The sequence below is a fragment of the Oscarella lobularis genome, chromosome 3 (genome assembly GCF_947507565.1).
Source record: "Oscarella lobularis chromosome 3, ooOscLobu1.1, whole genome shotgun sequence".
NCBI classification, from domain to species: domain Eukaryota; kingdom Metazoa; phylum Porifera; class Homoscleromorpha; order Homosclerophorida; family Oscarellidae; genus Oscarella; species Oscarella lobularis.
The window spans coordinates 721363-744748 of NC_089177.1; the positions used below are offsets into that span (position 1 = coordinate 721363).

A 23386-nucleotide genomic window follows, 5' to 3' on the forward strand; every position below is an offset into this window, starting at 1 on the left:
GTAGCGTACGCTAAGCTATATTTATTCCTCTTCACGAAATCGTTTCAATAAAAGATTCTCTAATCGATCTAACCGTTTGACCAGACAAGTTTCCAGATCGCTGAATTTCTGATCAATATAACCTTTAAGTCTTGACTCCAAATCCTCTTCGCCTTGCTGCAAGTCAACAGACTTACAATCGTCTATATCACATTCTTTCCCTTCCGTATCTCCCTTCGCTTCGATTTCAACCCGAGGCTGAATCTGACCGAATATCGATAACAAGGGAGACAAAACGTCAGCCCCGTCGCCACCATTCCTATCACAGTTTCCTTTACCCAAACTCTCCAACAACCGTCCTGCATCCAGCCCGGGCACTTGACTAAAAACCGAGTGCATATCCTCAATGCCATTGCTAACCATCTGCAAAAAGAATAAGTGTTTGAAAAGAGAGAGTCTATTGTACCTACATCTTGGTATTGCTCCACAGAACTTAGAAGCTCCTCAGCTCGAGACGTCAACGGTTTTCCCAAGCCGCCCAGCATGGAACGAACTGTGCTAACATCAAGTCCACTATGACCCGATCGCTCTTCCTTAGAATCGTCCACAACATAGACAACGAGTTCCCTAATCCATACTCTATCCTTCTCGGCTAACGAGAGAAGCTGTAGCATAGAAACGACGATAACGTCACTAATTTAGATATCTTTGGAAGATTTTTTTTACTTTCAAGGATATGTTGGTGTAGGTGGTGTCGTCAAAGTTGAATTTGACTCTATAGAGCTTTATTTCGTCGTCGTTCGACTCTAATGTCGCTTTTGCTGTGCCGCAATATCCGTCGACTGCGTTGAACACTTCCACGATCTTTGCCTCGCTGACGAGGTGAAATCCGCGAACTTTTTCACCTGCTCGAGCTCGTCGAAGATTTAGATCGATAGAACACTGTTCTTCGGCGTCGGAATCTCGCGCCAAACCGACGAGAGAGGTTGGAGTAAAGGAATCTGGTCCGTACGCTTCGTTTCTAGCGCGAAAATAAGATTTAAAATATTCCAACTACTTTAAACGACACACCTTATGAAGATGAAGTCGTCAAAGCGACCGTGAAGGAGTTTCCACGACGAAGAAATCATAAACTCGAGAATTTTAACGCGCCCGGATTTAGCGCTCGCGTCCCGGATTCCCGTCTCAACAACGAAGAAAGACAACGATACGTGATGGGCAAACTGTGGCTCCTACGTCACGGCGAATCCGTGTGGAACCTCCAGAATCGCTTCACCGGTTGGACTGACGTTGAATTGAGCGAGCGCGGCGAACGCGAAGCGCGAGAATCGGGCGAAATGCTCAAGAACGCTCACATCGACATCGTCTACTGCTCGGTCCTCAAACGCGCCATAAACACGGCGAAAATCGCTCTCGGCGTCTCCGGACACGGCTACGAAGCTCTGCCGCACCACGAAAACCAAGCGTTGAACGAACGCCACTACGGCGATCTCCAGGGTCTAAACAAAGCCGAAATCGGAAAGCAGTACGGCGCCGAGCAATTGCACATCTGGCGTCGCAGCTACGCGACGGCGCCGCCGGGTAAAGACGGCGAATCGTTGAAGGATACGCGAGAACGCGTACTACCCTATTGGCGTGAAGTCATACTTCCGGATTTGAAGGCCGGCAAGGACGTGCTTGTCTCGGCGCACGGCAATTCGATTCGAGCGCTCGTTATGTTGATTGAGGATATTTCAGCGGAAGAGATACCGAGTGTGGAAATACCAACGGGATATCCATTTTCCTATACGTTTCAAGATGATGGCACTGGGTCACCTGACGTCAATGTTAGAGGTAAATATAGAGAGAGGGATCAACGTAGGATTTTTAAGATTCTATTATATGTATCTTTAGAATTGAATGCCAAGGTTAAGGCTCAAAGGGAAGCGAAGGCAGCTCAGAGCAGTTAGCTCCAGCAGCTGTGAACGTGACTTGCTTGTAGTGATAAGGGAAAAATGCAGGAAAGAAATACAGACAATAAAATAAAAGTCCAGCACTTATCTGCAATTAATCCTGCAATTGATTGACGTCAAAATGCACACCGCGTTGTTGCAATCAGAATTAGGACGCATGAACAATTCGTGTGGCGGCGAAAGGGAACGCGAATCGCCGAGCATAGCGAGACGGGAGACGTCGTTTTGATCAGGAACAATGAAATCTTCCTTTACGTTTCCTCCTTCTCCAGTGGAACTTCCCACGAGTCTTTTCCTCCAATATCCATTTCATTCTATATGACTTTTGACGTCATTGAGAGGCCCTGCTTCTTCTTTTTCTACAGGACTCATTTTTTTCAGCTGATTTTTCCATCATGCAACTGTCTTCCATTTCCTCCCCATTGTTTCTTCCTCTTTCTCGCTGCTGAAAATTTCAATCGAAACCATACCCTTTTCAAATCCTGGCTCTTTCTCCTCGATTTCTCTATCTATTTCTTCAGTCATACTTTCTACAGTGAAAATACCGTATTTAATTCAATTATAAATATCCAATACCTTGATTGTTGATCTCTTCGCTTGATGAGCCTGGGCCTTTCTTTCCGCCACATGAGAAGGATATTTCGTCCTTGAGGCTCTCTTCGTTATCGATGACGTCATCAAAAAGCGTTTTCGCTCGAAAATTCTTCTATTGGCTTCGCTGGCGATTCGATTGGCGTTTTCCTGAGCGGATTGATCAAAAAAGGAGGACAGCGCTAAGCGTTGAACGTCCGTTTGACGCGATTCGTCTAAGGAATGGGCTCGATAAGTGAAATCGACGAGCGCGATTGCGTTTTCTGACCTAAAGGCGGCTTATCCGAGAACACGGAACTCGGTGAAGACATCAGCGAAGACGAAAAGGTTGAACGAAGAGTTGCTGCGAGCACACGGCGCTTTTCCTGCAGTCATTCGCCGATCTTGAACGAAGCGAAAGCGCGCTAAGGGACGAGCGCGCGAAAATGAGCGGCGAAATAACGAAAGAAATAAGGAAAAGACTTACATAAAAGCGTCGTTGTATAGTCGAACCACGTTTTATCCGCCATCTTCTTTCGATGAAGGTGCGAAATCTTGCACCACCTTACGGAATCGTTATGCAATCAATAACGAAAACCGGTTTGAATACCGGTTTTATTTCGCGCCTCTATGTTACCGACCAACCAGAACGCTAGGCGTGCCCCACGTGAACGCAACGAACCAATGAGCGCGCTGGGCGGGGTTACGCTGTTCATAAGCGAAGTGCACACCGATTTTCCTTCAGTTGCGGCTGAGGGTGGATGTTTCGCGGTTCGCTGCGTCTCGTCCTTGAACGGACCGGCTCGGGGGAAGGCAAAAGGCAAGTCTGGATTGGCGGATCAGCGTGGCCCACGGTTTTCACCGTGCCGGAGCCTGTAGGCAGGGCGAAGGGGGGCTTCGGCCTCGGTACGCGCACTGAGCAGAACGATCGCCGATGTCTTATTGTTGCCAACAAGCACGAACTGCGCTAGGCTCGAGCGGTTACGGCTTGGAGGGGGTGTTCAAAAACGGTCTGGTTGCCGGCACTTTTCTCACCCGACGGCACGATTAGACGGAGGATGATCCGGCTCAGGTGAAGTCAATTCGGCATTGCACTGTCTTTCTTGTCGGCCTCTACAAACAGTGGTCGGCCGTTCTCCAACTCAGAAGCCCTGGTTCTTAGCCTTGTGCTTACCAATGCGGTCAGGTATCGTCGCGCCGGGGGACTCGGTATTAGGGGCCGACTACTCGTCCAGGCGGATACTGATTGAGCGGGCCGATGAAGTCGCAACTCGCCCGAAACTTTTTGGAAGGGAGTCATCGCTTTGCGAAGACTTCCCTGGGCTACGAAGCGTCCGAACCTCCACGCGGTGTAGCCTGGATAACGCTAATACGGACGCAACCAAAAGGTACGTACAACGATTATTTGGCAGAGACTAACAGGTATTTGATTTTTAGGTCGCGCGCTGGATGAAGGAAAACGATCGAAGGACGAAGACAGAAGGAAGAATCGAAAGATCGATTACGAGCATGAAGAAAAGCGAGAGATCCACGACGAAGACTGAACGAAGGATCGAAAAGATACAGTGGACATGTTAGACATTATTTTGCATGAGTGTACACCTACTGTAAAATCGCTGTCTCGCATGTGGAAATAAAAAATCATGACTCCCACGTTTGGCCGTCGCGTATTTGGAGACAGGATTTATTTCTCGCTTAGCCTGCGATCCAACGGACGTTTTTGATCAAACGAGAGTAGAGGTAAGCGATTTTCACGCGATTCGCCTAAGAAATGCGCTCAGAGCTCGAATGGAGGCCAGCGATTTCGTTTTCGGACCTAAAGGAGGCTTCGCGAACGCAACAGAGCTCGGTGAGGGGCATAAGCGAAGACGAAATAGCAAAACCAGGAGTTGCAGCGCCGGTTCCGTGATCTAAAATGGAGGAGACGTAGGATCGATGGTCTGAGCATATATCTATGGTCTGAGAGACTCTATCCGAGTCGTATTTAGACAAAAGAGCCGTGAACGGGAAAACTTCAAGTTTTTGTCCGAGAGCCTACCGTGCGCTAGAAAAGCGTGTCAATGCAAAAGTAGAGAATTTCACAAACTTTGTTAATTTGCGTGACTACCTATTTTTCTTTCTAGGTTTTACGTCGATATCTTGGCGGAACAAAGAATGAGCGGATCAAAAACATTGTTACATTTTCGAATTAGTACCATAGCAACCGCTTGTAGGTCGCCCAAGCTCATCTGATGAGTTTCGTGCACGATAAAAGTGTCTGTATAAGAGGAGGGCAGACAACACAATTTGAGCCCTTTTTAAGCCCTAATTCTTTTAAAACTATTACATGTATCTTTAGAATTGAATGCCAAGGTGAAGGCTCAAAGGGAAGCGAAGGCAGCTCAGAGCAGTTAGCTCCAGCAGCCATGAACGTGACTTGTTTGTAGTGATAAGAGAAGATTGCAGAAAAGAAATACAGACAATAACATAAAACTCCAGCACTTATCTGCAAATTATTCAATGACTTTATGGCAGGCAGGTCCACAGCAGCAGTGCGGAGGATTGCAACATGGTTGCAGGTCCTTATTCTGAGCAAAATCAAGTAAGTGTGATATCACTCTATTATTAAAACTAGCTTCTCCACTTACCTCTCCCCTGTTCTGCTGGGATGGAGCAGGGTTCAAGTTTGCCTTGTGTTCTTTCACCGCCGCCTTGATAGCAGCCAGTACATGGCTATAGTTAGAATCCATTGCCTAATACATTTTACAACGCAATTTTATTTATATTATTAAATCTCTAACCTCAGTCAGTGGATAATTTTCAGATGGGTCCCTAAGAGTGTTGAAGAGAAGAGGAGGGTCGTGAGTTTGTACCCCATCTCCCATGCAGAACACAACCAATGCATCCTGCGTGGCGTAATGCGCTTTGTAAGCACCGTAAGTAACGGCCATCAAGTGACAAGCTACAGAAACGCAACTGCCTTCACTTTGCACCGTTTCTCTAGCCTCCTTACCGCAGTAATGAAACATGAACTCGTGCGGTGTCTTTGCTGTCTCGTCGAGAAGTATTGATTTGATGCTTTTTCCGTCTAAAGGATTGGGTGGTGTCATCTCTTCAAAGTCTGCAATTGTTGCAATGATATCCATGCTATTAGTCAACTCCCTAGCAATAGAAACATGAACGATTTCAATGTTTAAGAAGATCACTTTACATAGATATTCGTCCTGCTTTGATTGTGCCGGGCCACCAAGCAAACGAAGGCTCCTAACTTATATTAGCTATTGTGAACAGAATTTTCATTTCTAATACCATGATGCCGCCATTCCACGTCTGAAATTTTCCTCCGCGTAGGAGACCAGATGAGCCGCCGTTTAGTCGTTCTTGAAGCCATGGCCCATTGTCACTAAATAAATAAATAAAATAAATAAATTACAAGACGAAAAATCAATACTTTCCTTGTGAAAAAGACTAGTGTGTCTTTGTCGATGCCCAAGCTGACGAGATGGTCTAATACTTCACCAATGCAATAGTCCATTTCTTCAGCATTATCTCCAAAGAATCCTCGCTGACTCGTGTTCAAAAACATCTGCTCAGACAAGAAGTGTTGTTTTGAGACACTCCTGAATTTTTTTTCTTACTTTGGAAGCAAATAATTCAATATGAGTATGAAGAAATGGGTAGTAGAGAAAAAACGGCCCGTCCTTGTTCTCTGTCATAAACTCCAAAGCGCGATTCAATAGCCGAAAAGAAATATTAGTGTAATCTGAGGGCTAGAGAAAGAAAGAAAGAAAGAAAGAAAGGTGCAGCGACCAACTAAATACCGCCGGTACATGTACTGATTTATAAAACATTTACCTGTTCAATGAGTGCGTTGTTTTCATACAAAAAACAGTGCAGCGGCTCGTCTTCTTCCGGACATCCCCCTGAGTTAGTGTAAGGCACACCAAGAAAATGATCAAATCTAGAGAAAAATGAGACTAGAAAAAAAGGAGCTGTGACACCCAACAAATACTGTACCCGTGCTGGAGAGGACAATGAGCGCAATCTGTACTATTGACCTCGTTCTACGAGAAAAGTTCTCAGTGACTCCTTTCGCGAAGACTTCTTCTACCTACAATTCCCAGATGCCTACATGTAACCATAATTTACAATGACTCCCGAAACTAAGGCTTTTTCATTTACCATTTTCCCACCATTTGAGTTGCAAAGGCCTTTTTCTTTAGTAGTTCAGCTATTGTTGTTTCGTTGTCAGGCAAGCCACCTATGCTTGTCGGTTCAAAAACTCCGTCGCCGCCTGTTGGTGCGCAGCGAGACATGCCCGTGCGTACACTAAGCCTTCCCGTCATCAAGGCAGCGCGACTGGAAAAAAATACACTAATTGATTATTTATTGATTCGACGCTTGCATTTACCTGGGACTGCAGATGGGATTCGCTGAATACCAGCGATTGAATCGAATTCCTTCGCGAGCTAGACGCTCTATAGCTGGCGTTCGAATGGTTGGATGACCGAAAACGGACGAGTCTCCGTAGCCGAACTGTGGAAGCGCTTTGAGGAGGAATTGAAGAGGATTCGAATGACCTTACGTCGTCGGCAAACATAATAACATAATTCTTCGGCTTCTGAGCCGCAGTAAGAGCGAAAACGAGGAAGAAGAAGGCGAGCATTGTCTCTACTTCCGTCAGTTCCCGAATATAATCCGGTTACTTATCGTGCTTTTTTTGAGTGCCAGAGTAAAGTTCAAAGAGAGGCAAACGTGACTTGCAGAAAAGTAGTAGAAAAAAAGATGACACAGCAAGAAAATACAAAATAAAAAAATCAGCACTCATCTGCCATTATTCAATAACTTTGTGGCAGGCAGGTCCACAACAGCAGTGCGGAGGATTGCAACATGGTTGCAGGTCCTTATTCTGAGCGAAATCAAGTCAGTGATCACTCTATTAAAACTACTTTCTCCACTTACCTCTCCCCTGTTCTGCTGGGATGGAGCAGGGTTCAAGTTTGCCTTGTGTTCTTTCACCGCCGCCTCGATAGTAGCCAGTACACTGCTATAGTTGGTATCCATTGCCTAATACATTCTATATTGCAATTCCGTTTATATTATAAAATCTCTTACCTCAGTCAATGGGTACTTTTCAGATGGGTCCCTAAGACTGTCGAAGAGAAGAGGAGGGTCATGAGTTTGTACTCCATCTCCCATGCAGTTTGTAACCAGTACATCCTGCGTGATGTAATGCGCTTTATAAGCGCCATGAGTAACGGCCATCAAGTGACAGCCTACAGAAGGCGAATGGCTTTCATTTTGCATCATTCCGCTTTCTTACCGCAGTAATGAAACATGAACTCGTGCGGGGTCTTTGCTGTCTCGTCGAGAAGTATACTTTTGATGCTTTTTCCATCTAAAGGATTGGGCGGTGTCGTCTCTTCAAAGTCTGCAATTGTAGCCATGATATCCATGCTATTAGTCAACTCCCTAGCAACAAAAACGTGAATGATTTTCAGTGCCGAAAAAGATAGCTTTACATCGACATTCTGCCTGCTGTGATAGTACCAGGCCACCAAGCAAAGGAAGGCTCCTAATTTATAATACTAGTTAATGTAGACAGAATCTTTTGATCTACCATGATGCCGCCATTCCACGTCTGAAATTTTCCGCCGCGTAGAAGACCGGACGAGCCGCCGCTAACATTCTTTTGAAGCCACGGTCCGTTATCACTAAATAAACAAATAGTGAAGAAGTCTTCTGAGAAATCGAGACTTGCCTTGTGAAAAAGACTAGTGTGTCTTTGTCAATGCCCAAGCTGACTAGATGGTCTAACACTTCACCAATGCAATAGTCCATTTCTTCAGCATTATCTCCAAAGAATCCTCGCCGACTCGTGTTCAAAAACATCTGCTCAGACAAGAAGTGTTGTTTTGAAACACTCCTGAATTTTTTTCTTACTTTGGAAGCAAATAATTGAATGTGAGTGTGAAGAAATGGATAGTAGAGAAAAAACGGTCCGTCCTTGTTCTCCGTCATGAACTCCAAAGCGCGATTCAATAGCCGAAAAGAAATATTGGTGTAATCTGTGGGCTAGAGAAGTGCAATGAACAAACGTTACCTAAATATATTCATCTGTCTATATAGTCCCACTTGTTCAATGAGCGTGTTGTTTTCATACAAAAAACAGCGTAGTGGATTGTCTTCGTCCGCACATTGCTCTGAGTTCGAAAACGGAAGACCAAGATAGTGATCAAATCTATAGAAAATTGAACTAAAGAAAGAGCCGGTGGCATCTAGAAGAAAAATTGTACCCGTGCTGCAAAGGGCAATGAACGCAATCTGTGCTATTAAATTCATTCTACGTAAGAAAAGGTTTCCCAAAGACCGTTTAGAAGAATTTCTACTTACAATTCCTAGATGCCTACATAAACCCATATTCATTATAATTTCAAAAAAATTAGCTCTTTTTCTAACCATTTTCCCACTATTTGGGTCGCGAAGCCCTTTTTCTTTAGCAGTTCAGCTATCGTTGTTTCGTTGTCAGGCAACCCGCCAATGCTCGGAGGATTAAAAACGCCGTCGCCGCCTGTTGGCATGCAGCGAGACATGCCCGTGCGAGCGCTAAGCCTTCCCGTCATCAAGGCAGCTCGACTAAAATCAACTATTAATTAATTAATTAAAAAATTAATTTATAGATTACCTGGGACTGCAGACGGGATTTGCTGAGTACCAGCGATTGAATCGAATTCCTTCGCGAGCTAGACGGTCCATGCTGGGGGTTCGAATGGTTGGATGGCCGAAAACGGACGAGTCTCCGTAGCCGAACTGTGGAAGCGCTTTGAGGAGGCATTGAAGCGGCTTTGTTTTGACCTTACGTCGTCGGCAAACATGATAACATAATTCTTCGGCTTCTGAGCCGAAGAAAGAGTGAGAAGGAGGAATAAAGCGAGAAGACTCATCGCGTCCACTTCCCGGATAGACGCAGCCTTCCATCCCGGATAGGGAAAAAGAAATGCTTCTGTTCTTTGCGATCGTTGCACACCTGGTCTCCGCGGTACATCTAGGTATGTTCAGTGTTTGCGCACATCAAGTGAGAAAAATACCAAGACCGAACTCTCGCGTTTTAGCAGGCCCACCAATAATCGTCGAATACGTCTACTTCGAAGTACTCGAACCGTATGAAATAGGATACGTTTATCGATGTTTACCAGCCAAAAACTTTGGCTCATACTTGGTAAAAATTAGACAGGAGCCCTCTGCAGAAACGAACCTTCATTGCTAGTTGCTAGATGACAAAATATGACGCAGTGGCTCTCGTTCCAACGGATCCTGTCGATAGCTGCAGTTCCCTCAGAAACCGATACAGCATCGCTGGCTCTGTGGCGCTAGCAACGAGAGGGTAGCGATAATAATTAATCAATTAAAAAATCAATTACCTTTCTGTATTACTAGTGGCTGTTCGTTCATGTCTAAGGCCATTGTGGCTGAACAGCACGGGGCTGTTGCTATAATAATTGCGGATAACGATGAGGATAATGAAAGCTACTGGATTGACATGATAGGGGATGAAACAGAGAGAGACGTTACTATTCCCGCAATGTTCCTACTGGGCACAGACGGGTAAGAATAAAAACCACTGATTTCCTCTCTCTCTAAGTCTTGTGCTTTCTGTTTAGGCGAGAAATAAAACGAGCTTTAAAAAATAACCACATGTCCGAAGCACTTATTTCTATACCTATTAACATGACAAATAATCCGCGTCTATTTCTCAGAGAGACGCCGTGGACTTTGCGCTAAGAACGTCGCTCTCATCTTTTTTTTCTAATATTTGAAACGACTTTTGTCTTTAATTAATAAAAGAAGAAGAACCCCACGGAATTACGCACACACGTTATTTATACACCAATGATCAACAAACACCTATTTCACTTCACACATAAAATCGCTCCAGCTCCCCCCCCTTCCCGCGTGCGCATCCCGCTAACCCTATAAACTATTTAAATTCGTCTTATCTTTTGTTCCCGTGCCGCCGCCGTCGTCATCGGCGGCGGAGGATTTCTCTTTATCAGCTGCTCCCTCGTCGCATTCTCCGCTCTCGCTGCTACTGCTACTGCTACTGCTACTGAGAGACAGCTCTATGTCGCCGACGTTATCATCTTTCACTGTCAAATAGGACAGCATGAGATTGTCGAGAAACGAACACCTGTCTAGTTGAGCCAAAGCGGAGGCGTCCAACTGATCGTCAGACAAATCAAAGCTAGCCATTCTATTAAAAAAATCCGGAGGTTGAGAGACTCGCTCCTACTCTATAAACTTCCCTCCTTACCTCGGCAATAGAGCTGCTAATAAATTTTCTGTTTCTAAATCTATTTCTTTATCCTTATCCTTCTTGATTTCAATAGTAGCTCCAGCAGCCAACGGATGCTGCTGCTGCAATTGTTGCTGCTGCGGTTGCATGATCGAATAGGCACTACTGCCGCTCCCGCCGCCGCCCAAACGACGAGGCGGACTACCCGTTGCCATGGCAAGTCGCTCTAGCTGACGCCGATGTTCCTGCACTTGCTGCCGTTCCAACTGAAGCTGCATGTGAAGTTGCTGGAGATGAGCCGCTGACGCTTGACTTCCGCCGCCCGCCGCCGCCGCCCGTCTCGACCCTGACAACTGCGACAGCATTTCGGCGATCGAGTCAACGTCGCCGCCGCCGCCGCCGCCGCCGCTTCCGCCACGCGACTCCGAAGCGACAATTCGACTTGCAGAATTTTCGGAATTTTGCGCTGCGCCGCCGCTTCCGTTACCGCTATTGCCCGGACCGCTGCTGAGGTAGTGATGCATGACGCGACGAGCGCGCACGCCTCCCATGCCGAGACCGCTGCGACCGGGATGAAGCATGCGACGCATGCGCATCCCCGCTTCGTCCTTTAAAAAAAGATGATGATGATGAAAAGAAGAGAAAAAATGAAAAATGGAGGGGGAGTACCAGATCGCGGCCACCGCGATGCTCCATTGCCAAGTGGCTTGTGAAGTCATCTGTGATGTGGTTTGCATCGCCGTGGGGCGTCGCTGCACAAACAGGGCATATCTGAGAGAGAAAATAAATATGAAAAGCTATCTCTCATATTCATTAACATTCCTTATATAATTATAGACTGTACATCCTAATACAGTTGTAATGCCGGATTAATTAATAACAAAAACGGGTATACGTAGAAAGACTTGTCTTCTTACCACTTCGGAGCTCGATTCGCCGTGTTCCACGTTGACGTGATCCTGCAATTGGCTCTCGCTGAAGCCGACCTTACTGCAAAACGGGCACGTGTACGACATCGCGTGATCGTACGACACCGATTCGCCGCCGTAGTACATCTCTGAAACGGAAAGCGAAGAGATCCCGTGAAGAGAGGAGGGGGGCCCCCTTTCGCGCTCGCCATTCCCTTACCGTAGTCGACTCGCGTCAGAATGCACTGCATCGGATGATCGGGCGTGTGTCGTTCGGACGTCGCCTTGCCGTCGAAACACGAAGCGCACAGATCGAAGTCGTAGCAGACGAGGCACTTGTAACGCTTTCCGCGAAAGTTGTTTTTTCCGCACACGTCGCAGCTCACGCCTGGAAGGAGCGAAAACGTCGAACGGTTCGCGGGGTGGATTTTTTTCGCGCGTCGCGTCGCAGAAACGACGCGTTCGTGCGTTTACCGTCGTGTCGCGACATCGGTGCGTTGATCGAATGCGTCGGGGAGGTTTCGGAACGGCGATAGAGAGCAGGATTTTCGTCCCTAATGGCGAACGCACGTTGTTGCCATTGCGTTGATATCAGAACGCCAATGACGCAGCGACTATACGGGAGACGTGCACATAATGAATCACATAATTGTGCAATATTCAACGAGTTGGTTCAATTGAGCCTTTGGGAAACTGCTAAACGAAAAATCATTTGACTGTTATATTATAGGACAGTGTGATACTCATAGAAAATTTATTTATCAAATTTCCTTGAACTTCAAACTATACTACTGTACATCATTTTGGCCTCATCCTAAAAAAAGACAGTCCATGAGACGAACTCTTGCGTCATAAAAATTCGAGAGAAGTACTGTACCAATGTATTCACAGCCACCACAATGTTCCATTGCCAAGTGGGAAGCAAAGGTGTCAGTGAGAAAGTTTGGGTCACCGTGAGGCGTTGCTGCACAAACAGGACATACCTGAAAACAACCCAGTTCAATTCAATTAAAGTGTTTATAATTAATTAATTAATTAATTAATACTACCACTTGTTCGCCGTCGCTATTGTCGTGTTCTATGACGATGTGATCTAGCAATCGGCTCTCGCTTTCGTGGCCGTCCTCGCCGCAGAACGGACACGTGTACGACGTGACGTAGCCCGACGTCGCTTCCTTCTTGCCGTTATGTCGCTCTGAAACGAAAATTGAAAGTTCATAGCTGCGTACGCGCGAGTGGCGGGCGGCGCGGCACCGAAGTCGTTTCGAGTGAGAATGCACTGCATGGGATGATCGACTTCGTGGTTCTGCGACGTCGCTTTGTCGTCGAAGCACGTCTCGCATAAATCGTAGTCGTAGCAGGCGAGACATTTGTAGCGATCGCCGGCGAAGTTGTATTTGTTGCACACGTCGCAGGTTACGCCTAAAGCGAGCAGTGTTCGGTCGCGTGGAGTCCAGGAGTCCTTCCTTATACCTGCGTGGCTCGCCATCGGAAGACCAGATACGGGAAAACGAGCAGATCAATTAAAATAGCACGTGCTGTTGTGTCGTCTCACCTGCTGCTGAGCTCACTTGTACTTGGGAGAGAAAAGATATGAGATTTCGCAAGTGGGCATTCTGTTCCACTGTTTTCAGCGCCGTCGCTGTCATTCTCTTCAGCATATCAATGGGCACGGAACATTGGATCGACGGAATCGTGTATAAGGGACAAAACAACGATACGGCACAAATAGGCTTCATCAACTTCGGTCTTTTTCGAGGCGAATATAGTATAAATTTTGGCTTAACAGATCGCCAAGAATCATTCGCAGGTACAGTAGTTGCGCACCAGTGCGCGGGTACATATGCATGCGGCGTGCCCCCGCCACCGCCCCTTTAGCAAACTTGTAATCTACACGTCGTTATGCCCTCGAATCTTAGCGAAATTCCGTCTACAGTACATCGGTACTAACATTTTTCTTTTCTAAAAGGTTTGCTATATAGCTACTCGCGACACGCCCTACGCTAGCTAGAAGGGGCGTACCTGAGTCATTCTCTTCATAGTGCCAACATTTTTCAAGGACCAATGGAACATGGGACAACTTTGGGGAACGGTTGTCATGACGGGCTTGGCGGTTTTGCTTGCTGTCGGCGTCGCCCTCTTCGGCGCCTTCAACGCTCTCGCCTTGTCTAGACACAAAGCGAATGGGCCTCTAATGATCATGATTCTCAGCTTACTGTCCTGTAAGTGAAAACTCAAAATCTCGAATCTCGCTTGATTATTTTGATAGTACTTTTCGGGGTTGTTGCATTTGGAATCTACGTCGGTTTGTACCACTCGGACATGGACGTTATTCTCTCCAAAGATCTAATCGACGAATTCGACTTTCTTAAATTATCAACCAAAGCGAACTTTGCTTATTCCTTCTGGCTCACCGTCGGGGCCACGGCGTCGATCGCCGTCGCTTTGGCCTTCAGTCCGCTCGAGAAAAGCGACGATCGATCGGACATCCAAAAAGCCTATCTCACCAACGTCCAAGCAGATACGTTCTTGACGCGAAGGAATAGTCGACTTCCGCTGGAAGCCCGCGGAAACTTGATGCTCTACTAAACTAAAACTATCCTTCTTTATCTTTATCCTTATTATTTTTAGCTAATATATGTTTCTCTGTTCGTGACGAGTACACGTATTCTTTATCGTTGATATCACGCATAGTGACGTATATTTGCATTCATTTAGAAGTGCACACGGACTTGATGCATGCATCGACTGGGAGCTCGATTGTCTAACCGAAAGTGGACTGCATGCGCCGGAACGTGCGCCGCCCTCGCCGCGCTATGTTTCACCGTTGCACTGACCACCGAGTCTTGGATCGACGCGACGGTGCTCGCAGAACGAACGCCCAATTCCACGTCGACCGCGATTGGAACGGTGAAAAGCGGCCTCTTTACGGGCACGTACACAATCCGTTTCTACGTGCCACAGAGAGTGAAAAAGTTCAATGGTGTGCTGGTCGCGAGCTCCTAACCACGCCCTTACACACGCCTCTTTCCTTAGTTCGCGATTTCTACGCCGATCGAATTAACGAGGGAATGTGGCAAGGGACGATTGCGCTCGTCGCTTTAGCGGACGTAGTCGCAATTGGGGTTTTAATAGTAGCCACGAAGCACATCTTTTCCGAGAGGGAAACCCGGGCAGCTCGAGTTACGAAAAACCTCGTTATGCTGCTAACACTTATCGGATGTAAGCTCGAAACTTTAGCCTTTCCGTCTACTAACGTTTATTCGTTCTAGCCGCATTCGGTTGCCTGGCGTTTTCTCTTTTTATAGCACACAAATACACCCACTTGACTCTACTCATTTCAAAGGAAATCGAAGGCCTATTCCCACTGTTTAATTTCCAAACGCCGTCCCATCTGGGTTACGGCGTCTGGTTCGTCGTCGCGGCGACGGCGCTACTGCTCGTCGCCTTCAGCGCGAGCTTGTGGAATCGTTGCCGGGGACGATCTCGCCGCCGGCAAATTCAAAACCGAATCATGCTGAATAACCAAAGGATGGCGCCGCTGCCCGAAGACATGAACGGATCACCGGGAACGCTTAAATTATCCGAACTCTACTGAACCGACAATTTTTTTGTATATACTTGCGTTCGTGTATCAATATTAATTTTCGGTCATGCGTACCGGGGAGGAGAAAAAGAGAGAAAAAACAATCTTCACATCAACTACGTACACTAAATCATTAGTTAAAGAAGTCGATTTTATTAGAGAAGTTGTTTTCTGGCGAGACCCGTTCTACGACCCGGTTGCTCGCCGCCACTCCAAGATTTTGCTTTCTTCAAAAAGAGCGTCAAATCCTTGGAGTGTCGATCGTCTATCATTGGCACGTACGCTTTCGGCTCGCAAAGGTCCTATCATACATACGTCTAGCTACAAAGGGCGCAAAGGGGGGCCCTCCCCCCCCCTCCCTGGCTTACTTTGTAGTCTTGATAAAAGGCTTTATAACCGCCGTCGAGAAGATAAAGTTCTGGATAATAAAGTCCCGGGTATTTGTCTAAATCGCTGTGAATGCTGCGATCTTGTGCTCTCAGAAAAGAACATCTGAAACGCAATTTAGAACCATTTTGACGTATTTTTGGGAAATATTTACAGGTTCGGGCCTCGTTGTGATGAAAATTCGCAATGAAATATTAAAATTAGACGCTTGTCGTCGTCCTTGTTGCGAGCGAGAGGCGTTTGTAGAAAAAACGCGTCAATTTGGTCTTTAGTGAAAAGATTTCGCGCTCCCTTTGGTGGAGAGAAAGTGGAAGGCTAAAATATGCTTCAAGAAAAATTGCACAAATACCTTGATGTGACCTCCGGAAAATTCAAAAGGAAAGCGACAGTCAATAACGAAGTAGGAGCCAATTTTGGAGTCAAACTTGCCATGAAGTAAATGAGACAGCTACAAAATAAATAGAATAGATAAATAGAATAGAAATAGACGAAAATTTTTGTACTGTTTCTGAAGATATTGCTTTAAGGCCTTTGCTCGTTTTCAAAACGGGCAAAGCAAATGGCTACAAGAATACATAGAGAAAGAAAACAAGACAAGAAACGCACGCACCTTCGAGAAATCGCCAATCAGATCAGGACCACTGCACCCTGGAGAAGAAAGAACAATATGAAAAACGGCCAGATGAATCTCACTGAGAAAAATCACCTATGCCATAGGCTCTGTCTATGAATGGACTTGGAATTCCTGCTATGGACTTGGACCTCTTTATGGGAGATGACGTCTTCAAGAAAACAAAGATGAATCATTTGAATTTTTTATCTTAAATAATTACCTGCATTTCCAAATCATTCACTGAAGGACGAGAAGGCGAGCCTTCGCTAATGGAATGAGCTCTAGAATAAAAATTAGGTCAAAAAAATTAAAACTAGCCGTTTCTCTTGCCTCATCTTCTTGCACGCTTTTAGACTGGAAACGTCCGGCGAGTTGAGACGCTAGAGGAGGGATTACAACGTGCGATTTTTTATAAGCGTTGAACGCACTTTTGAGCCCACAACTGACAATCTAGGAGAATCTCTAGAAATAACAGAACTAAGTCCTTGTGTCGCCGTAGAACAAGAGATAGAAGTCTAGAGGGAGAAAACACGGATTGGAGCATAAGACTTTGTTGGATTTTCTCATCTCCCCCTACTATTTGTCCTTGCATTAGACCTGCTATGGACACAGGCAAAGAACTGCTGAGTGTCTGACTTCCCTAATAATGTCGCTAATGAACGCTACGTGATTTCTTGCTGCTCTATCTTACGTCATCGTAGTCAGTTCCCATAAAAGCGTCGTCAAAACCGTCTTCCTTTCTAGATCCCTCGTAGATGGGTTCCTTGGAAGATAAATGATATTTTGGAGTCAGAGGGCGATGGGGTTTCTTACCATTGGTGATACTGGCGTTGGCGATTGAAGTTTCTCTTCCTCTGAACCAAAATGAATAGGAGAGAACGGCTTTCGTTTTAGTGCGGGTCGCGCTAGCGGCTTCCCCACTAATTTTCCACCGCTTTTCTTTTCCGGAACAGCAAATAGAGGCGACGGCTCGTTTTCCTACACGCACACAGAACTGAAACACGAAAATAAGAAGAACTCTCAATCCCACTTTTGTCGACGACAAAGATCGCTTGATATCTCTACGTCTAAATAATTATTATCAGATATGTTGGATTTAGAAATAAAAGTGGTTACCTAGGTGAATCGATCTCATTCGGAAGAAATCCAACGCCAAGTTGATTGTTAGAAGGAGAAACTCCAGCTAGAGCAGGACTTGCATACCAATCCAACGCGGGTGCAAAATCAGGTGTCGGTGATGCAGATGATAGCGTATGATAGCCTAAGTCAATGAGAACACCGGTATTAGGTTTTGTAGCACGCGACAATCGCTGAGTGGCACGTGCAAATAGTTTGCTTAGGCTAGCGCACTAGGTCAGCTTCCTCGCCTTTTTCCGGTATTTACGAAATGTGCAAATGAAGCAAAAAACGGTTCCGGTTTGCGTACAGCGTGGTTTCAAAAAACGAATCGACGCACGAAAAGCGAAAGTATCAGGAGCGCGCGCTCGCGAACGCTTTTTACTACCTAATGCATGTTCTCTCCTCTTTTCTTCGGTCCACGCGTTTTGGGGCCCCGATTTTTCTTACCGCGATCCAGCGACGACGAAGACATTCGCCGATCGCCGAAACTGACGTCCATATTCGTCCCCGACGTGTTGCTATCGACGCTCGACATCGACAGACGTCTTCGCGGCGTTTTCATGCTGCTGAAGAAAAGGAGCCCGGGCTCGTTTCCGCTTTTTTGCGCGTTTCGCGAGCCTTCGAACAGCGACGGCGATTCGATGTACCTCGACTGGCCAAAATCGATCGCCAGGCTTGTCATCGGCGAAACGAGGAAGGCCGAGTGGGACGATCGCGGCGAAGGGACCACATCGTCTCCTAGGCCGAGCGTAAAGCTAGCGTGCGATGTAGGCGGATTCATTGCGATGGCGCTGGAGTTCGGAGCGAGGATGGATTGCGTCCGAGCGTCGAAGAATCGAGGACGAGATTGAAGAGTCGCGCTTCTTGTACGGGACTTGAAGGACGGTAATTGGAGTTGCTATGCCAGCGCGTGCATCATCCGCTTCATCGACGATTTCGCATGCTCAAACGCGCACTATAGGGAAGAAACAAAAGTGTCCTCACGGCAGCCATACGTCTAGATATGTGGTGTTAGGTCCAAAGCCATTTTCTACGCCATTTACTGTTCAAAACGAGTTACCGGTAATTTTACATAGTACACCTACATATGCATAGATAAATCCCTTATGAGTCTGCATGCGAATTCTCTGCTGAACTTAAATTGCTTACAGAGTCAAGCTTTTCCAACCGATGTCGTATGTCAGCGAGCTCCCTCTTGTTGACTTCCTATCAGTAGAGCTACAGTATAAAAAATAAGCCCAGATGTGTATCCCCTATACCTCGTCCACGTTGAAATGCGCTGTTGGCGCGCTTTGGCCAATGCCAAATGCTTGTACGGCAGCGAGAATCCCACTCTTGGTGCCCGCGTCGGAGTGAAGGAGAAAGGAAAACTCCGTGTGCCTCCGATGAAACTGAAACAAAAATACGCCAAATTTAGATTCCAATAAAGTATCTACTACCTCTCTCATTTGCTTTCTGAGTCTTTCGTTGTCTGCTTCCATTCGTTTTCTGAGAGCGAATTCAAATTCTCCTTGCTCGTACCAAACACCTCTTACCTCAGTGTTTCTTTTTCAAGGATCACCTGCTCTTTGTTGGCCTCGAGGATCTCCTGCGCATTCTCCATGTCCTGCACCTGTTTTTTGTAACGCTGAAGCCTCTGAACAATCCGTCACAAGATGAATTTGTGATATAAATTAAGGGGATTCTTACCTTTTTTGCCTCCGCCTTTACTTTGTGCACTTTCTCAGTCAAACTCCGATTCTCCTTCTCGCACTCTTCCAGCCTTTGAGTCAACTCCCGTTTCTCCTTTTCCCACTCTGATCTGAAAAAGACAAAATCTAAGACGACTCACTCTCGTGCACGTACTTTCCAACCTTCGCTTTTCTAGCCCAAAGCCAGTTTCTTCCTGTCGCCTCTTCATTTCCCTTCTAGTATTCCCTAGAAATAAAATATTCAAAACGTCCACTCGACTACCAATTAATTACTCAGTTCATCAGAAAGAGTTTCAAGCTTAGATCTGTATTTTTCATGAGCAGCCAGTAGATCTTGCTCCCTACTAAGAAGTCTACAGAAACAGGCTCTATACAGACGTACGTAGGCATCTCTTTAGCAAACATACTCCTGGTATTTAGCTTCTAGTCTATGGTTCTTTTGCTGGATTTCAGTAGCTGCGACCTTTTCCTTTTCAAATTTCATAGTGAATCTTCAGAAAATGTGTTCCAATACGTACCTCTTCTAGATCTTCTATTCGCCTTTTCTCGTCCTGTAATTGAGACTTTAATCTCTCGCATTCTCTGACAGTCAGTTCCTAAAATTATCAATTAATTTTAAATACATTTGTTGGTTCTTTCACATACCTTTGTCTCTCGACTTCTCAACACTTCTTCTTCCAGTTTCCCCATCTCCGCTCTGTGAGCAGCACTGGCGTCAATCTTATCTCTGCAGACATACACTATGACCCCTCGCATTATTTCAACCCATTAATCCACTACCTCTCCATTTCGGTTAACTGAGTCTCAAGATCTAGTTTCTCCTGTTCGATTTCGGTTCTTTTTTGCATCTCAACGTCGAGAGCTACCTGTAATCGCTTTTCAAAGTCTCTCTCCTACAACAATGACACGCTACAATATATAGAAAAAGTACTGTCTTTTCTCGTCCTACATTGCCTGCTAGTCTGTTTGACATCTCGTCCAACGTTCTTTCCAATACGTCTATTTTGTTTTCTGCTGCTTCTATTTCCCTTTGTAACGAGTCTCTTTCCTTTTCTAGCTCTCCTCTACCCTGAATTAAACTACAAGATTGAAAAGTTGGGAAAAAATTAGCCAAGTTGCTCTTGTTGCGTCGCACCTCAGTTTCATGTTACTAATTTCGATTTTCTGCTTATGTTCCATATCATTCATCTGACTACACACCCGCAAAAACATAAATAATAACGTACGTATAAAATAAAAACGTGCCTCTTCAGCATCATGCATTCTCTATCACTCTCGCGACACTTGGCAGCTAGAACATCCTAAAATACATTTATTCTATGAGGAAATTTTTTCAAGAAATCCAAAGGACAAGTGCCTGTTCTTCCAGAAACGTCTGCACTTGCTCTTGAAGTCGTTCACATTGTATGAGTGCCGAAGCCTTTTCCGTCTAGATACGAAATAAATAGGGAAAGCTTTTAGCATGATGACTTGCCTCAAGCGCTTTCCAAAGAGATCTTGCCTCGGCCAGCTCCCTGCTTTGAGCGTGAGCATTCTAAAACGTCAATTAATAGTAGAATAATTGTTTTTATATGTACTACTGTACTTGTTCAGCTTTTAGGATTTGAGCTTCTTTTAGCTCCTGTAACTCGTCAATTTCATCCAGCAGAGCTTTCACCTTTACATTAAGCTACAAGAAATCTCTGCTATCATTCGTCTATATTATTCATTTGTCGTCATCACTTGGGTATTTTCTCTTTGGAGATGTCTCAGCACTTGAGCCTCGTGAGGGCCCTCCGACTCTCGCTTGGAAAGCCACTCCTTTCTCTCTCTCAACAAACCCTCCAACTAAAGATCAAACGATCCAATCGCAATGCGTACACATACAATATAAATAAATTCATACTTCTGATTTGTGTCTGGTCTGCATGTCTCCAATAACAGCCTGACTCTCCTTCTAATATACAAAAATGTATTGTCGTACCAAAGACGTTAGCTACATTTGCGTATACCAATTTATTCCCGAGATCAGACTGAAGAAACGAGTACTCGTATCTCATCTTATTGAGCTTGCTACAAGGTAATATTCTTCTATGGATATACATCTAGACTGATACTTTTCCCCACTTCACCTCTTATAAAATTCAAGCTCGTTTTCCACAGCATCAAGTTTCTACAGTAGTGCAACGACTCTTAATTAAACGCAACCGCCCTATAAACTCAATCGACTCGCCTCTCTATAGGGAACCTCTAATTCCGTCTTCATTTCGTGTTTCAACAATTCGAGTTTTTGGGGTGTCATTAGCTGAAAAGACGATGGGTGTCTCTATAGCGAAGACGAAATCGTGTACTTGCGCTCGCATCTTGTCGAATTCGTCGACGAGCGCCTCCTTTTCGCGTCGCTCTCGTTCGATCGCTTCGGCGCATTCGTTTTGGACTCTTTTCTGGGTTTCGCGACTTTCTTCGAGTTCTTTCTGTAGGCTGGAGTTGGTCTAAGGGACGAACAACTCGTTTCGTGCGTTGGGATGGGTCTGCAATTACGTCTTCGACTTGGAGAAATTTCTGCTTCACTTCTTGGAAATTCGTCTTGAATTTCTCGCTTCGGGCGCGGTATTCGAATAGCTGCGCTTCGAGTTGCGTTATCTTGCGTGTGGCCTCGTTGGAATCCATCTACGAAAGGGTCTGTAGCTAAAGACGATTCAAGTTTGAGAAAACATTAGTTGACGCATGCGCACTGCAGATGCAGATACATTGTATTGATAGCAGGGATATATGAAAGAAATCCCTGTTGATAGTACTGTATAACGCGCTTAGGTTGTATGATTTGCAGACAACAACGGACAAACATCAAGCGACAAACATCAAGCAACAGCAACAGCAAATTGGCTCGAAAGAGTCCACGAGGCAAGCTCCACCCAACATCAGGTTAGAAGAACCTGAATGCCTCAGAAGGAAAACGAGGATGCGTGTGACTTCCCTGCACCATTTTTGTGTCATCAACCACGTCTTCGTTGCAGAAAACAGGTGGAACAAATTGGCTTGCCTCGACTGTTGGCTCAATGTCATAATAGATCACTTCACCTGCATGTTTACGGCTCTCGCCCTCCTTGTGGACCGACAGGTATTGCTCAATAGTAGGAACGCACTCCTCGGTGACCTGGATGGCCCAATCAAGAGGCACGCCTACGGGTTCACGTTAGACGTGCCGGCGCGTACGTAGGCGCGGATCGACTTACCGCGAATCTCGACTCGAGTGCTGTAGCAGTGCAATTTCAGCGAAACCGTACCAACGCCAAACACATACTCGCCGTTGTCTTGAGCGTCGGCAGGAACACCCCACGGTTTGAAATCGTCTTTGATAGTGTGAGTCTAAAGACAATTATATTCTGCCGATTTGGTTCGATCCTTTTATTCTTACAGTGCAACTGCTCTCGGCAACTTTGATGACGTAGTATTTCTTTTCCTCGTACAAACCGATCACTTGAACAACACTGCCGCTGAAGGAGCCGCATTTAAAAATGTACGTGAGCGCTGTTTATGGCGGATCGATTGTTACTTCTGGTTAGCTCTAGAGCCAGGGACATGGAACGTGCCGTTGGCAGAGAATCTCTGGTTGGCCGCATCGTAGGAGACGGTCAAAAAGTCGCGCAAGCCTTCAATGAAGTTGTCGTGGGTCACTTGGGCTGTCCACAACGGTGGAAACTCGCACGTCTGGGCGACGCTTGCGATAGCAACGAGAGCAACAACGAGTCCGAGCATTGGAATGTGAAGTTGCAGATCGAGGAGTAAACACGAGTCACAGTGCGCACCAATCAGTAGCCTGGCGCCAATTAACCCCACTCCCAGGACCCTGGAGTATCCAATCAAGGGTGGGCCCACCCAGACTCACACTAAAAAGCGAAAAAGCGCGAACGGTATGCTCGCGTTGAATTACCGGTAGAAACCTTAGCTCTCGACTTCAGGTAGACTTTCTCACCCGAAAGATGCGTTAGTAGGTGATCTCCATGCCCGTAGCTTTGCCTTGCCCGCGCGCGGAATGGTGCCTCAAGAACGTAAAATGCATTTTTGGCTAGATGGGGGGGGCCTTAGTTAGTGTAATTTTACACGGGTGTACAGTATTGGGTTGCACGTCTCTGGGCGGACCAGCGTAACTACCATGCAGCGTAATATTGCCTTACGCATACATTACGCGGCCCAAGTTGCCCCTATGTTTCTATACAGTTTAACCAATAACACTATTGGCCTCTGCGTAGGCTGGAGTTGATCTAAAGCGCGGAAAACTCGTTTCGTACGTTGGAATAGGTCTGCAATTACGTCTTCGACTTGGAGA

The 23386-nt window shown here is 45.9% G+C and overlaps 10 protein-coding genes and 3 long non-coding RNA genes across 17 annotated transcripts; 5 read left to right on the forward strand and 8 right to left on the reverse strand.

Annotated features, from left to right (window-relative positions):
* Positions 1-14: 14 nt before the first annotated feature.
* Positions 15-1156, reverse strand: LOC136184659 (uncharacterized). Its single transcript, XM_065971583.1, has 4 exons — positions 1051-1156; positions 706-1000; positions 450-644; positions 15-402 (listed from the first exon to the last, which is right to left on the reverse strand). The coding sequence occupies exons 1-4, from the start codon at positions 1107-1109 to the stop codon at positions 22-24; spliced, it is 930 nt and encodes a 309-aa protein (XP_065827655.1). The 5' UTR covers positions 1110-1156; the 3' UTR covers positions 15-21.
* On the forward strand, positions 1154-2029 carry LOC136184661 (2,3-bisphosphoglycerate-dependent phosphoglycerate mutase-like). Its single transcript, XM_065971588.1, has 2 exons — positions 1154-1812; positions 1873-2029. Exons 1-2 carry the CDS (start codon positions 1194-1196, stop codon positions 1926-1928), a joined length of 675 nt encoding a protein of 224 aa, XP_065827660.1. The 5' UTR covers positions 1154-1193; the 3' UTR covers positions 1929-2029.
* Positions 1860-2928, reverse strand: LOC136184663 (uncharacterized). Its single transcript, XR_010669405.1, has 3 exons — positions 2791-2928; positions 2508-2737; positions 1860-2461 (listed from the first exon to the last, which is right to left on the reverse strand). It is a non-coding gene; the product is annotated as an uncharacterized lncRNA (long non-coding RNA).
* A 326-nt stretch (positions 2929-3254) lies between these two features.
* LOC136184478 (uncharacterized) lies at positions 3255-4154 on the forward strand. The gene is made up of 2 exons (XR_010669367.1): positions 3255-3889; positions 3939-4154. It is a non-coding gene; the product is annotated as an uncharacterized lncRNA (long non-coding RNA).
* A 381-nt stretch (positions 4155-4535) lies between these two features.
* LOC136184496 (arylsulfatase-like) lies at positions 4536-7202 on the reverse strand. Its single transcript, XM_065971398.1, has 16 exons — positions 7066-7202; positions 6892-7016; positions 6663-6839; positions 6596-6608; positions 6498-6544; positions 6336-6441; positions 6119-6250; positions 5936-6066; positions 5790-5883; positions 5692-5744; positions 5494-5642; positions 5282-5442; positions 5129-5233; positions 4828-5068; positions 4697-4758; positions 4536-4639 (listed from the first exon to the last, which is right to left on the reverse strand). The coding sequence occupies exons 1-14, from the start codon at positions 7144-7146 to the stop codon at positions 4994-4996; spliced, it is 1449 nt and encodes a 482-aa protein (XP_065827470.1). The 5' UTR covers positions 7147-7202; the 3' UTR covers positions 4536-4639; positions 4697-4758; positions 4828-4993.
* Positions 7203-7213: 11 nt separating this feature from the next.
* LOC136184495 (arylsulfatase-like) lies at positions 7214-9457 on the reverse strand. Its single transcript, XM_065971397.1, has 14 exons — positions 9341-9457; positions 9166-9290; positions 8940-9116; positions 8874-8886; positions 8777-8823; positions 8616-8721; positions 8424-8555; positions 8242-8372; positions 8101-8194; positions 8003-8055; positions 7804-7952; positions 7596-7756; positions 7443-7547; positions 7214-7389 (listed from the first exon to the last, which is right to left on the reverse strand). The coding sequence occupies exons 1-14, from the start codon at positions 9422-9424 to the stop codon at positions 7315-7317; spliced, it is 1452 nt and encodes a 483-aa protein (XP_065827469.1). The 5' UTR covers positions 9425-9457; the 3' UTR covers positions 7214-7314.
* A 7-nt stretch (positions 9458-9464) lies between these two features.
* On the forward strand, positions 9465-10332 carry LOC136184498 (protease-associated domain-containing protein 1-like). 2 transcript variants are annotated; one of them, XM_065971402.1, is made up of 5 exons: positions 9465-9529; positions 9596-9699; positions 9755-9864; positions 9918-10085; positions 10142-10332. In XM_065971402.1, exons 1-5 carry the CDS (start codon positions 9478-9480, stop codon positions 10260-10262), a joined length of 555 nt encoding a protein of 184 aa, XP_065827474.1. In that variant the 5' UTR covers positions 9465-9477; the 3' UTR covers positions 10263-10332. The 2 variants fall into 2 exon arrangements, with proteins under 2 accessions (XP_065827474.1, XP_065827473.1); XM_065971401.1 differs by having other exon boundaries at positions 9472-9529; positions 9593-9699.
* Positions 10282-12263, reverse strand: LOC136184497 (E3 ubiquitin-protein ligase KCMF1-like). Its single transcript, XM_065971399.1, has 6 exons — positions 12156-12263; positions 11902-12069; positions 11691-11830; positions 11443-11544; positions 10792-11381; positions 10282-10731 (listed from the first exon to the last, which is right to left on the reverse strand). The coding sequence occupies exons 1-6, from the start codon at positions 12169-12171 to the stop codon at positions 10452-10454; spliced, it is 1296 nt and encodes a 431-aa protein (XP_065827471.1). The 5' UTR covers positions 12172-12263; the 3' UTR covers positions 10282-10451.
* A 123-nt stretch (positions 12264-12386) lies between these two features.
* Positions 12387-13195, reverse strand: LOC136184711 (E3 ubiquitin-protein ligase KCMF1-like). The gene is made up of 5 exons (XM_065971647.1): positions 13155-13195; positions 12936-13103; positions 12731-12876; positions 12559-12664; positions 12387-12495 (listed from the first exon to the last, which is right to left on the reverse strand). The coding sequence occupies exons 1-5, from the start codon at positions 13168-13170 to the stop codon at positions 12491-12493; spliced, it is 441 nt and encodes a 146-aa protein (XP_065827719.1). The 5' UTR covers positions 13171-13195; the 3' UTR covers positions 12387-12490.
* Positions 13196-13227: 32 nt separating this feature from the next.
* Positions 13228-14365, forward strand: LOC136184710 (clarin-2-like). The gene is made up of 3 exons (XM_065971646.1): positions 13228-13491; positions 13724-13903; positions 13951-14365. Exons 1-3 carry the CDS (start codon positions 13275-13277, stop codon positions 14268-14270), a joined length of 717 nt encoding a protein of 238 aa, XP_065827718.1. The 5' UTR covers positions 13228-13274; the 3' UTR covers positions 14271-14365.
* An 898-nt stretch (positions 14366-15263) lies between these two features.
* On the reverse strand, positions 15264-18247 carry LOC136184709 (cdc25-like protein phosphatase twine). 2 transcript variants are annotated; one of them, XM_065971645.1, is made up of 17 exons: positions 18034-18247; positions 17834-17949; positions 17384-17528; positions 17298-17334; positions 17081-17245; positions 16959-17030; positions 16845-16907; positions 16696-16782; positions 16598-16647; positions 16488-16548; positions 16361-16436; positions 16265-16302; positions 16158-16217; positions 16004-16102; positions 15809-15945; positions 15636-15759; positions 15264-15569 (listed from the first exon to the last, which is right to left on the reverse strand). In XM_065971645.1, exons 1-17 carry the CDS (start codon positions 18165-18167, stop codon positions 15423-15425), a joined length of 1611 nt encoding a protein of 536 aa, XP_065827717.1. In that variant the 5' UTR covers positions 18168-18247; the 3' UTR covers positions 15264-15422. The 2 variants fall into 2 exon arrangements, with proteins under 2 accessions (XP_065827717.1, XP_065827716.1); XM_065971644.1 differs by having other exon boundaries at positions 17834-17952.
* A 169-nt stretch (positions 18248-18416) lies between these two features.
* On the reverse strand, positions 18417-22850 carry LOC136184821 (centrosomal protein of 83 kDa-like). Of its 2 annotated transcripts, XM_065971803.1 has the most exons (27): positions 22613-22850; positions 22475-22553; positions 22293-22425; positions 21598-22239; positions 21408-21548; positions 21290-21361; positions 21189-21229; positions 21069-21129; positions 20963-21013; positions 20800-20904; positions 20663-20746; positions 20552-20611; positions 20435-20506; positions 20323-20378; positions 20213-20269; positions 20027-20156; positions 19858-19970; positions 19723-19804; positions 19596-19673; positions 19485-19546; positions 19351-19430; positions 19240-19303; positions 19076-19187; positions 18922-19022; positions 18826-18874; positions 18646-18777; positions 18417-18592 (listed from the first exon to the last, which is right to left on the reverse strand). In XM_065971803.1, exons 4-27 carry the CDS (start codon positions 21724-21726, stop codon positions 18491-18493), a joined length of 2034 nt encoding a protein of 677 aa, XP_065827875.1. In that variant the 5' UTR covers positions 21727-22239; positions 22293-22425; positions 22475-22553; positions 22613-22850; the 3' UTR covers positions 18417-18490. The 2 variants fall into 2 exon arrangements, 1 of the variants encoding a protein (XP_065827875.1); XR_010669432.1 differs by lacking the exon at positions 18417-18592 and having other exon boundaries at positions 18687-18777; positions 18922-19024; positions 19077-19187.
* Positions 21892-23277, forward strand: LOC136184822 (uncharacterized). 2 transcript variants are annotated; one of them, XR_010669433.1, is made up of 4 exons: positions 21892-22080; positions 22128-22419; positions 22477-22576; positions 22623-23277. It is a non-coding gene; the product is annotated as an uncharacterized lncRNA (long non-coding RNA). The 2 variants fall into 2 exon arrangements; XR_010669434.1 differs by having other exon boundaries at positions 22128-22397.
* The last annotated feature ends 109 nt before the right edge of the window (positions 23278-23386 follow it).